Here is a 12,652-nt window from a genome sequence, read left to right on the forward strand (position 1 = left end):
TTACCTTTACTAGTTTAGGGAAAACATGTGTAAGTGGGGAAATGAGAGAAGCATGTAAAATTACAAATGGTGTCATATGAGTCAACTCCAGGAGGTCATGGGTGCTTGGGCACCCACAAGAATATAATTTTGGGGTCCGGGTACCCACATAGTCAAGGTCACCAAGTCAGCCGACAGCAGTGCTGCCTCTGAGAGAGAAGCGGTCCAGCTCCACCTTCCACAGCCAGTAGTAATAGTAATAGTAATAGTAATAGTAATAGTAATAGTAATAGTAATAGTAATTTATTATTTGTACCCTGCCCATCTTGCTGGGTTTCTCCAGCCACTCTGGGCGGCTTCCAACAAAGATTAAAAATACATTAAAATGTCACTCATTAAAAACTTTTCTGAACAGGGCTGCCTTCAGATGTCTTCTAAATGTCAGATAGTGGTTTATCTCTTTGACATCTGGTGGGAGGGTGTTCCACAGGGCAGGCACTACCACCGACAAGGCCCTCTGCCTGGTTCCCTCTAACTTGGCTTCTTGCAGGGAGGGAACTGCCAGAAAGCTCTGCACTGGACCTCAGTGTCCGGGAAGAACGATGGGGGTGGAGACGCTCCTTCAGTTATACTGGCCAGCCACCGAGGCACCCTTTTCGAGGGCTAGGGGAGGCACAGACACAATAGCAGGGTCTCTCTGCCTCCGAGTACAAGCCCCTCCACTGGCTGTGGAGAGGAGGAAGAAGAGGAGCTGCTGCCATCGACCGCCGCAACGCAGATGTGCGCCGTTACACACACGTGCCCGCATGTAGCATGTGTGCCGTCACACATCCACATTGTGGCGGCGGGCACCCAAGATCCTGAGGGCGAGTTGGCACCCCTGAATGTTGTGGCGAAAGTGGGTGCTAGAACTTATGACTATACAATGAAGCTGTATCGTCCCAAAAAAGTTTTTGATTTGAGTTTCTACTGAAATGAGGCTGCATTTTAATGTTGTACTTCAATCTTGTTTTTAAGTTGTATTTTAATCAATTGTTTTTATACCTGGTGTTAGCCGCCCTGAGCCCGGTCTTGGTTGGGGAGGGCGGGGTATAAATAAAATTTATTATTATTATTAATAATATATGTAGATTCTGGACCAAAGAAAAAGGCATGGCTAAATTCTGTAGTTTGTTCAGACCAGATGTCTCCGAATATACCAGTAGCTGGGAGTCGCAGGTGTGGCGAGTGTTGCACAGGCCTCACTTCTAGGCATCCCATAGTCACCTGCAAGGACGACAGGATGCTAGACTCAATAGGCCCTGTTGGCCTGATCCTGCCGTCTGCCTCTTCTTACGCTTGATTATTTATTTGTTACAACAATAACAACCAATTTATTACTTATACCCCACCCATCTGGCCAGGGGTCCCCAGCCACTCTGGGCAGCTTCCAGTAGGGCATTAAAAACCCAATAAAATATCAGACATTAAAAACTTCCCTAAACAGGGCTGCCTTCAGATGTCTTCTAAAAGTCAGATAGTTATTTATTTCCTTGACATCTGGTGGGAGGGCGTTCCACAGGGCGGGTGCCACCACTGAGAAGGCCCTCTGCCTGGTTTATATCTCACCTTCTCTTCCAAGGAGTGCACAGTATCGTACACAGTTGTCCCTCCCATCTTAATTAATCCCCACAACAACAGCCCTGCGAGGGAGGTTAGGCTGAGAGGCAGTGGCTGGCTCAGGAAGCTTCGTGATGGCCAGGCGTGGATTCGAACCTTGGTCTCCTGGGTCCTAGTATGATGCCCTAACCACTGCACCACACTGTCTCTGATGTACACAAACAATAGATGGCATGAATGAGTTCTGTGGGCAATTTCTGGAAGAGTGGGACAAGGAAGGGAAGGGAAAGGAAAGGGGTGGGTTAAAGAATTAGACTGAAATCGGGGCACAAGGAGACTGGGCTTGTGGGACCCATTCTGTGGTGCTCGCTAATCTCCCCTCTCTGCTCTGGTTTGCAGCTCCCGGCCCTGATGAACGTGAAAGATAAGCGCCCGTGGCTCCTCTTTGCCCTGCAAAACGTGGGACTCTTGGCTGGCTGGGGCATCCTGCTGTTGCTTTCCATCTTTGAGGACAGAATCGCACTTTGAGCGCAGCCGGGCACCTCTCGTTTGCCTGCCGGCGTGGCGAGGTCCGGGCTGTCCTTCGCCAGAGACTGGAGAGTGGGCGGACAAAGGCCCGGCTGTCATCATCCTCAAAATCAAAGACTGGGGACTTTTTTTGCCACCCATGCCCACAGCATGGCCTTGAACGATGCCCATGCAACGGCTCCCCTCTCCCTCTCCTCCTATTTATTGCATTTTGACATGTCACCCCAATCTCTGAACGGTGCGCGATTCCAGGGGTTGCAGGCGTGCTTGACCCAGGGTCTGGTCTTCCTTTGGAAATGCGGCACAGCAGAGACTGTGGCGTCTCTACGATATATGGTTTATTTACCTGTCTACACAACCCGCGTCTAAATGGTGGGCAGATAGCGGAATTCCAGTTAGGCTTGGTTCCCATCTACGATCTTTACTTGAAACACAATGCCCCCCCCCCCCCGAGGCTGGGCAAGGGAATGGTCGTTGGGCCAGTGAAGGGGCCCTTCTGAGTCTCTGGGGCCAGTGCCCCACTGGGCTGACCGCTGGTGTGAATAATAAGAGACCAATTCAGAAGCCAAAAGCTAGTCCTACCTGGGTAAATCAAGGGGAGGAAAGCTGCTAGTTCAGGGGTGAGAGACCAGGGGTTCGTCCCTGGTGTGTCCTGTTAAAAGCATCTTAGCTTTCTCTGCTTGGGAAAAGGGAAAGACAAGCATGACTTATATTAAGACAGCCCTCTGGGCGGGACACAAGCTGGCTGGGCCTGATGGGAATTGTAGTCCGGAACAGCTGGAGCGGCTCCAGCTTAGCAAAGTCAGGTGTAATAATTCTGCAGGGATGGATTTAGGGCTACGCCTGTGGGGCACCCGCACTGGGTGCTGAGCTGAGGTGCTGGGCTTTGGGAAGGACGCATGAAGCTCTGACAGTGTCTTAGAGTCCTTCCGCCTCCTTCCCAAAGCCGAGTTAGTGCTTTCCCAGGTTTGGGAAGGAGCTGGGAGGGCTATGGGACTCTGCCAGAGCCCTTGCACCTCCTTTCCAAAGTCTGGCGCCTCCTTACCCACCTTTGGGAAGGCAGTGAGAGGGCTGGGGTGTCAAATGTTGGCCTCGCACAGGGTGTTGTCTGGGACCGTGCTGAGGAGGGCTGCATTGAGGAGGAATGGTGGAAGTCCACCCCACGCCCCCTGCTCCAGACCCTGAATCTTCCCAGGAGCAGGATGACAGTATAGATTTGGAACAGTGGTTTGTAGAGGGACATAGTTCAGAAGGCAGCAGCTGGGAAATACTGGATGGGGAACAGCTAGGAGAAGAAACATTGGGAGAGAGAGGGTTAACAGATTCACTGTCTCTGGGAAGCATTCCTCCGCTCTCCCCAAGGTCAAGAAGAGCTGAGAAAGCGGCAAAACAGAAAGCACACAAAACACAGAGGGGACAGGCTCAGATTACAAGAGGTAGCAGTGATGTGGATTAATAAGGACGTAAGGGGGTGGGATTCTTAATTGGGAGCACCACCATTTCTAGGAGATGGGTTCTTTGTTCTCTCGCTGTGATTATTAAAGTTTCTAACCGATAAGAAGACTCCTTTTCCTTTGTTCTGCTTATCTACTGCCACGGGGGGGGGGGGGGGAGGGGATTCCCTGAAGCCTGACAGGTGCCATAGTACTCAAGTCCACCACTGAATTCCACAATTGTTTTATATATATATATATATATATATATATATATATATATATGCTTTCGTAGATTTTCACGGGTACAGGAATGCAGGTTTTGGTGTCCTCGGGTGTCTTCCCGTGTAAAAGTTGGGGTGTCTAGGCGACGTTTCGACGAGGTCTCACTCGTCATCTTCAGGCTGGTGCTTTCGGCTTCTTGTTACTGGAACAGAGCAGGATCTCAGTGTTTGAGTTCCTATAAATACTGTTGTTCTGGGCAGAGAGGAAGTTCCCAGGCTAGTGTGCCTTTTCTTCTTTTGTTCCTTAATTAATTGAGGGATATCTTGAGTGATTTCTTGAGTGATATCCTGAGTACCACTTAGGTGGGTCATTAGGTGTGGATTAGTTGCTAAAGCCTTTGTGTCTTGACCTCTTGAACTTTGTGAAGAGTTTTTCTGAGAAGATGGCTGTACTGCACTTAGTTGTGCTCTGGCTTGGCTTCGTGTATAGGGGCGAGCTGTGGTTTTGTGGCCTGTGCCAGCCAGATCTGTGTAGGGATTGCAGGGGGGTGCAGCATCCGGAGGTGCCACCATGGTTTGGCTACTGGATGGTATTTGTAATTCATCTGTGGAGAGGGTCTGGGTTTGGGTCTGGTGTGGTTGATTGGTGATGGCGTTCTGTGTGCCTCTGGATCTGGTGTCAGTTTTTGTGGGGAGGGCTAATTTCCAGATGTCTGGCAAGCGGGATGTGTCGTCACGCTTGTTCATGTTGTGAGGGTGTTTCTCTATCTCGATGGCTTCCATGATTATTCTCTTGTGGTGATGTTCCATGTTAAAGAGCAATTTGGAATCTGCAAAATTAATTTCGTGTCCTGTTTCTTTCATGTGTTGGAAAAGAGAGGAAGTTTTTTCTTCTTTTTTGACGGCATTCTTGTGTTCTGCGATACGTGCATTTATTCGTCTGTTTGTTTGTCCAATGTGCAAAAGGCTGTTTTGATATTGTGTTTATGGAGGATTTTGCTAATTTTATCTGTAGTGCCCTTGATATAAGGAAGGAGGGCCATGCCATTGTTTTCTTTTGCACCAACCAAAAAATAGCCAATATCCTCAGAAACCCCAAGGATAAAATCCAGTTGGAAAACCAAGGGGTCTATGAAATACCCTGCAAAGTCTGCCCAGCCACGTACATTGGACAAACAAACAGACGAATAAATGCACGTATCGCAGAACACAAGAATGCCGTCAAAAAAGAAGAAAAAACTTCCTCTCTTTTCCAACACATGAAAGAAACAGGACACGAAATTAATTTTGCAGATTCCAAATTGCTCTTTAACATGGAACATCACCACAAGAGAATAATCATGGAAGCCATCGAGATAGAGAAACACCCTCACAACATGAACAAGCGTGACGACACATCCCGCTTGCCAGACATCTGGAAATTAGCCCTCCCCACAAAAACTGACACCAGATCCAGAGGCACACAGAACGCCATCACCAATCAACCACACCAGACCCAAACCCAGACCCTCTCCACAGATGAATTACAAATACCATCCAGTAGCCAAACCATGGTGGCACCTCCGGATGCTGCACCCCCCTGCAATCCCTACACAGATCTGGCTGGCACAGGCCACAAAACCACAGCTCGCCCCTATACACGAAGCCAAGCCAGAGCACAACTAAGTGCAGTACAGCCATCTTCTCAGAAAAACTCTTCACAAAGTTCAAGAGGTCAAGACACAAAGGCTTTAGCAACTAATCCACACCTAATGACCCACCTAAGTGGTACTCAGGATATCACTCAAGAAATCACTCAAGATATCCCTCAATTAATTAAGGAACAAAAGAAGAAAAGGCACACTAGCCTGGGAACTTCCTCTCTGCCCAGAACAACAGTATTTATAGGAACTCAAACACTGAGATCCTGCTCTGTTCCAGTAACAAGAAGCCGAAAGCACCAGCCTGAAGATGACGAGTGAGACCTCGTCGAAACGTCGCCTAGACACCCCAACTTTTACACGGGAAGACACCCGAGGACACCAAAACCTGCATATATATATATATATATATATATATATATATATTTGCTTTCGTAGATTTTCACGGGTACAGGAATGCAGGTTTTGGTGTCCTCGGGTGTCTTCCCGTGTAAAAGTTGGGGTGTCTAGGCGACGTTTCGACGAGGTCTCACTCGTCATCTTCAGGCTGGTGCTTTCGGCTTCTTGTTACTGGAACAGAGCAGGATCTCAGTGTTTGAGTTCCTATAAATACTGTTGAGGAGGTGTGGCCTCTAATGTTCTTGGGCAGAGAGGAAGTTCCCAGGCTAGTGTGCCTTTTCTTCTTTTGTTTCTTAATTACTTGAGGGATATCTTGAGTGATTTCTTGAGTTGTATCCTGAGTACCACTTAGGTGGGTCATTAGGTGTGGATTAGTTGCTAAAGCCTTTGTGTCTTGACCTCTTGAACTTTGTGAAGAGTTTTTCTGGGAAGATGGTTGTACTGCATTTTGTTGTGCTCTGGCTTGGCTTCGTGTATAGGGGCGAGCTGTGGTTTTGTGGTCTGTGCCAGCCAGATCTGTGTAGGGATTGCAGGGGGGTGCAGCATCCGGAGGTGCCACCATGGTTTGGCTACTGGATGGTATCTGTAATTCATCTGTGGAGAGGGTCTGGGTTTGGGTCTGGTGTGGTTGATTGGTGATGGCGTTCTGTGTGCCTCTGGCTCTGGTGTCAGTTTTTGTGGGGAGGGCTAATTTCCAGATGTCTGGCAAGCGGGATGTGTCGTCACGCTTGTTCATGTTGTGAGGGTGTTTCTCTATCTCGATGGCTTCCATGATTATTCTCTTGTGGTGATGTTCCATGTTAAAGAGCAATTTGGAATCTGCAAAATTAATTTCGTGTCCTGTTTCTTTCATGTGTTGGAAAAGAGAGGAAGTTTTTTCTTCTTTTTTGACGGCATTCTTGTGTTCTGCGATACGTGCATTTATTCGTCTGTTAGTTTGTCCAATGTACGTGGCTGGGCAGACTTTGCAGGGTATTTCATAGATCCCTTGGTTTTCCAACTGGATTTTATCCTTGGGGTTTCTGAGGATATTGGCTATTTTTTGGTTGGTGCAAAAGGCTGTTTTGATATTGTGTTTATGGAGGATTTTGCTAATTTTATCTGTAGTGCCCTTGATATAAGGAAGGAGGGCCATGCCATTGTTTTCTCCTGTGTCTTGGTTTTTGGGGGGTGTTTCTTTTTGGATTAGCTTCGTAACCCTGTTTTGCTGGTATCCATTGGCAATTAACACATTTGAGAGATTCTGTAACTCAGTTGTCAAGTGGTTTTTGTCAGCCAGGCGTTTGGTTCTGGAGATGAGAGTCTTGGCTACGGAGTTTATTTGTGCAGGGTGGTGGTGTGATTGTGCATGTAAGTAGCGGTTGGTGTGTGTTTTTTTCGGTAGATAGTGTGTCCTAGGGAGCCATCAGGTTTTTTGTAGATTAGGACGTCAAGGAAGGGAAGTTGGTTGTTGGCTTCTATTTCCATAGTGAATTGTATTTTGGGGTGTAGGCTGTTGAGATGTGTGAGGAAGCTATCCAGTTTTTCCTTCCCGTGTGGCCAAATTACAAAGGTGTCGTCAACATATCTGAGCCAAAGTTTGGGTTTGTGTTCTGACTTGTCTAAGGCATTGGTTTCAAAGTGTTCCATGTACAGGTTTGCGATGACCGGTGAGAGGGGTGATCCCATAGGTGCTCCTTCTATCTGTTTGTATCTTTGTCCATTGTGGATGAAGTACGTGTTGGTTAGGCAGTGCTTGGTCAGGTCCAAGATGTATTCGGGGGGATTGTATTTGTTTTGAATGGCTGTCAAGGCTTCATTAATGGGCACTTGTGTAGTACAACCATCTTCCCAGTACAACCATCTTGCAGAAAAACTCTTCACAAAGTTCAAGAGGTCAAGACACAAAGGCTTTAGCAACTAATCCACACCTAATGACCCACCTAAGTGGTACTCAGGATACAACTCAAGAAATCACTCAAGATATCCCTCAAGTAATTAAGAAACAAAAGAAGAAAAGGCACACTAGCCTGGGAACTTCCTCTCTGCCCAAGAACATTAGAGGCCACACCTCCTCAACAGTATTTATAGGAACTCAAACACTGAGATCCTGCTCTGTTCCAGTAACAAGAAGCCGAAAGCACCAGCCTGAAGATGACGAGTGAGACCTCGTCGAAACGTCGCCTAGACACCCCAACTTTTACACGGGAAGACACCCGAGGACACCAAAACCTGCATATATATATATATATATATATATATATATATATATATATATATATATAAATCTACGAAAGCAAATATATATATATATATATATATATATATATATATATATATATACACACACACACACACACACACACACACACACACTTTTATTAATTTATTAATTTTTATTAATTATTAATTTAAATTTTATTAATTTTTTAATATATCATTTCCAACAGTCATTTAACATAACATCTTATACAATATTTTAGACTTCCGTCAACAACCTCTGAAGATTTTCCGTTCTTTATCACTTGTTCTGCATTTCTTAGTTTCTCTATTACATTTAATTATCATTAACTAATAATTCTCTTCATAGTCTTCCTTGCAATATTTCACATAATCCTCCTTACAGAATTTCTTGCAGTCCTACTAGCGTAATCTGTTTATTACAATTGCTTTTCAAATAATTCAAGTCTTTACTCCAGTCTTCTAAGAATCTCTGATCCCGCAGGTTTCGAATCCTTCCTGTTCATTTATCTAATTCTGCATAGTCCATTAATTTCATTTGCCGTTCTTCTTTCGTCGGTAATTCTTCTTGCTTCCATTTTTGTGCCAATAATATTCTTGCTGCCGAATTCCTCAGTCGTTCTATGGCTCAATTTCTATCTCACATTTGAGGAGCCGGCCCAACTGTTTGCCCTTTGGGTGAAGGAAAGCGTCATCCCTTTCTCGCCTTCCTTCGAAAACTCATCTGCTGGATCTCAAATCGAGCTGGAAGATGTGCCTTTTGATTGGAAGACCTGCCTCTCCCCCTTCCAATATGTCTGAGGTTGGGCTGTAGATAATTCAGCGGCAAGGACTCCACACGTACTCTGTGGCACTCTGGTCCTTACCCCTTGCTGCTGCAAATCTGATGCCTGGAGTCCAGCGAAGAAGCCCAGCCAAACCCTCCCTTTTCTCCTTCTCAACATCATCTTCTTTCCGAAGAGTTTTATCTGGGAGCCGTGCCGCCTTTCTGCCCCCAAATCCATAAGGTGCTGTCCAGAATCCAGATGTAGGGATCTCTCTGCCCTGACCCTGAGCACTGCAACCGTCACGCAGGCTGCGGTAGACCGATGGGTGACCGATGTAGCTCCTTTGTGTGGAATCTACTGTTTCCTGTCTTGTCAATGGTAAATAAAAATCTGTGGGTTTTAAGCGTTTCTCATCCCTTGCCTTGCAATGCACGTTTGGATCGGGGAAAGAGCTTGCAGCTGCAGAGCAGAGGGTGCTAGAGAATAAACCTCTGGGCGGATATTTATGATGGACCTCAAGCCTAGAGGCTAAAATGAGAGACACACAACTCATTTCCAACTGCAAGGGGTGTGTACACGCCTGTTATGGAAAAATCTAGGTGTGAGGCTGCTCAGTCACTCAGCTCGTCGGGTTGAGCCCACAGGTCCCTGCAGAATAAAGGATGGAGTCCATCCACCAACAAATAGCTGTAGACCAAAGTTTATTGCGCAACAGGTTCAAAGAGGAATTTTAAACCCCCAGGATGGGGTGACAAGGACTTCTAAATCTTTCCCACCATATCCCAGAATACAGTTCATACAGCATCATTGCTACATCACTGACATGTCACAAAAGGGGAGGGGTAGACAGGGGTTACACTAGTTTAACCTTGGCAAACCTGTCCAGACAAGTCCTTGGTACAAGATTAGCATTCCGTAAGAACGCCATTGTCATCAAATCACTGTTTTTGTGTTCCCCTGCCCTTCACCCTAAGGTCCCAGGCCAGGTTACAGCATTAAAACACAATATTGAAAACAATTTATAACAACTTACAATCATAAGGTAAAAGTAAAGGGACCCCTGACCATTAGGTCCAGTCGTGGCCGACTCTGGGGTTGCGGCGCTCATCTCGCTTTATTGGCTGAGGGAGCCGGCGTTTACCTTCCCGCTGGAGTGGTAACTATTTATCTACTTGCAGTTTGACGTGCTTTCAAACTGCTAGGTTGGCAGGAGCAGGGACTGAGCAACGGGAGCTCACCCCGTCGGGGGGATTCGAACCGCCGACCTTCTGATCGGCAAGTCCTAGGCTTTATGGTTTAACCCACAGCGCCACCTGGAATGCCACTTGCCCTGTATGATACAGGATTGTCCCTTATACCCAGTGCTACCTTTTGTAGAAAAAGAGGTGCCAGAACGCACCACGAACACTTCCCTCGTTCTCTTAGACTGGCCCTGGCTCCCACCTGAGAGTTGCTGGAGGTGAGTTCTGGCTGAAGGAAAAGCCCTGCTTACACTAGTGGACAAAACTGTGGCAACCTTTTGGAGAAACACTTTTTTTTTTTAGTACTACCATAAAATTACCGTATTTTTTGCTCTATAGGACGCACCCGACCATAGGACGCACCTTGTTTTAGAGGGGGAGAACAATAAAATTCTCCCCCTCTCTGCTCAGCGCCCCTTCAGCGAAGCGGCAGGAGAAACGGAGCCCCTTCCATTTCTCCTCCCGCTTGGCTGAAGGGGCGCTGCGCAGCTCTCCCTCTCTGCTGAAGCCAGGAGAGTCTTGCTCTCCTGGCTTCAGCAAAAGGAACCCGAAGCCTTTGGAACACAGCGCGAGGTCCCGCTGCGCTCCAAAGGCTTTAGGTGGCTATCCCTGAAGCCTGGAGAGCGAGAGGGGTCAGTGCGCACCGACCCCTCGCTCTCCAGGCTTCAGCGAAAGCAACACGCTCCCTTTGCGCTTCGGAGGCTTCGCATTGCTATCGCTGAAGCCAGGGAGCCTGCATTTGCTCCATAGGACGCACACACATTTCCCCTTAATTTTTGGAGGGGAAAAAGTGCGTCCTACAGAGCGAAAAATACGGTATTTATCAATGGAAAAATAATTTTATGAAGAATGTAGTGGTGTTATGAGCCATCAATCCTTGGAAATACACTTTTTCCAAAAGGTTTCCTCAGTTTTGGCCACTAGTGTATATCAGTGTAAAATGCTATGTCCTGTATTGATTAAATAATGTTGTAAACAAAATCTGCCCTTATTTCCACTATGGGGGACACAAGAGCCCTTATAGAGTCCTTTGTAGGTTCTCCATCGGCAGGAGTAAAGAACAGAGGCTAACCAGAGAATATTGAGAAGCAAAGCAGCCAGTAAGCCTGATCTTTATTGAACTGTTGCAACAGAACAAAGGTGTGCCTGCCCTTTTATAGACATTTTAAATTGCCCTCCCTGGAGTCCGAGACCACCCCCAGAAACCTCATACATACATCACAGAAGGGGTGTAGCCCAAGACCACCTTCCAGATAGATCATACCTACATCTCAGAAAAGGCGGTATACAAAAGAAATTTGAATGTTGTTGTTTTTCCTGTCTGCCAGGTTATCTGATAATGCCTTATCTGATTGCCTTTATTGGTTTTCTGGCCATTCCTTTGAGATGGTAATCACTTAATTACTGAGACAATGGGAAGGTTCCCCCACCCCCTCCCTCCTTGCAGAGAAACATTTGATCAGTTTGGGAGTCAAAATGGTTTCAGGACAGTCTTCCTGTGCTGCTCCAGACATGTGGTTTATATATTTATGTACGTGTTCGCTTGGTACATTTATGAACACTTATTATATATAAAGGTAAAGGGACCCCTGACCATTTGGTCCAGTCGTGACCGACTCTGGGGTTGTGGCGCTCATCTCGCTTTACTGGCCGAGGGAGCCGGCATACAGCTTCTGGGTCATGTGGCCAGCAGGACTAAGCCGCTTCTGGCGAACCAGAGCAGCGCATGGAAATGCCATTTACCTTCCCACCTATTTATCTACTTGCACTTTGACGTGCTTTGGAACTGCTAGGTTGGCAGGAGCAGGGACCGAGCAATGGGAGCTCACCCTGTCGCGGGGATTCGAACCGCAACCTTCTGATCGGCAAGCCCAAGGCTCTGTGGTTTAACCCACAGCGCCACCCGTGTCCCTTATTATATAGATGAGACCTTAAAATTTTAATAATAATTGCTCAAATTCAAGAGGTTTTTAAAATGGATAAAAAAGTTGGTTTCCAAGTGGAAAAATCGAATTTGGAGACAGAACTGCTAGAACCAAAAACTAAGATATTATCGAGAATGTATAACTTGCTGCTTAAATGGAATACACAGGATGAGACAGTTAAATCTGCCATGATAAAATGGGCACAGGATGTTGGACATAACATTATGTTTGAAGACTGGGAAAGGTTATGGAACACCGGAATAAAATTCACGGCATGTAGTGCCCTGAAAGAAAATATTATGAAAATGATATACCGGTGGTACATGACCCCAGTCAAGCTAGCTAAGATATATCACCTGTCTGATAATAAATGTTGGAAATGTAAGGAGGCAGAAGGGACATTCTTTCATCTCTGGTGGACCTGCCCAAAAGTGAAGGCTTTCTGGGAAATGATTTATAATGAATTGAAAAAGGTATTTAGGTATACCTTCCCTAAGAAACCAGAGGCCTTCCTGCTGGGCATGGTGGACCAGAAAGTGTTAAAGAAAGACAGAACGTTGTTTATGTATGCCAGTACAGCAGCAAGAATACTCATCGCAAAGAACTGGAAGACACAAGATTTACCCACGTTGGAGGAATGGCAGACGCAGTTGATGGACTACATGGAATTAGCTGAAATGACCGGCAGAATCCGAGA

General features: G+C 46.4%; 1 protein-coding gene across 1 annotated transcript in view; it reads left to right on the forward strand.

Annotated features, from left to right (window-relative positions):
* Nucleotides 1–3,707, forward strand: part of SLC39A4 (solute carrier family 39 member 4) — a 41,891-nt gene extending 38,184 nt beyond the window's left edge. Inside the window, exon 12 of the mRNA XM_028735992.2 lies at nt 1,978–3,707. Within this exon, the coding sequence (XP_028591825.2) occupies nt 1,978–2,106 (129 nt within the window). The 3' untranslated portion in view covers nt 2,107–3,707. The remainder of the gene's footprint in view (nt 1–1,977) is intronic.
* Nucleotides 3,708–12,652: the final 8,945 nt, after the last annotated feature.

This window comes from Podarcis muralis, chromosome 8 (assembly GCF_964188315.1).
Source record: "Podarcis muralis chromosome 8, rPodMur119.hap1.1, whole genome shotgun sequence".
Classification (NCBI taxonomy): domain Eukaryota; kingdom Metazoa; phylum Chordata; class Lepidosauria; order Squamata; family Lacertidae; genus Podarcis; species Podarcis muralis.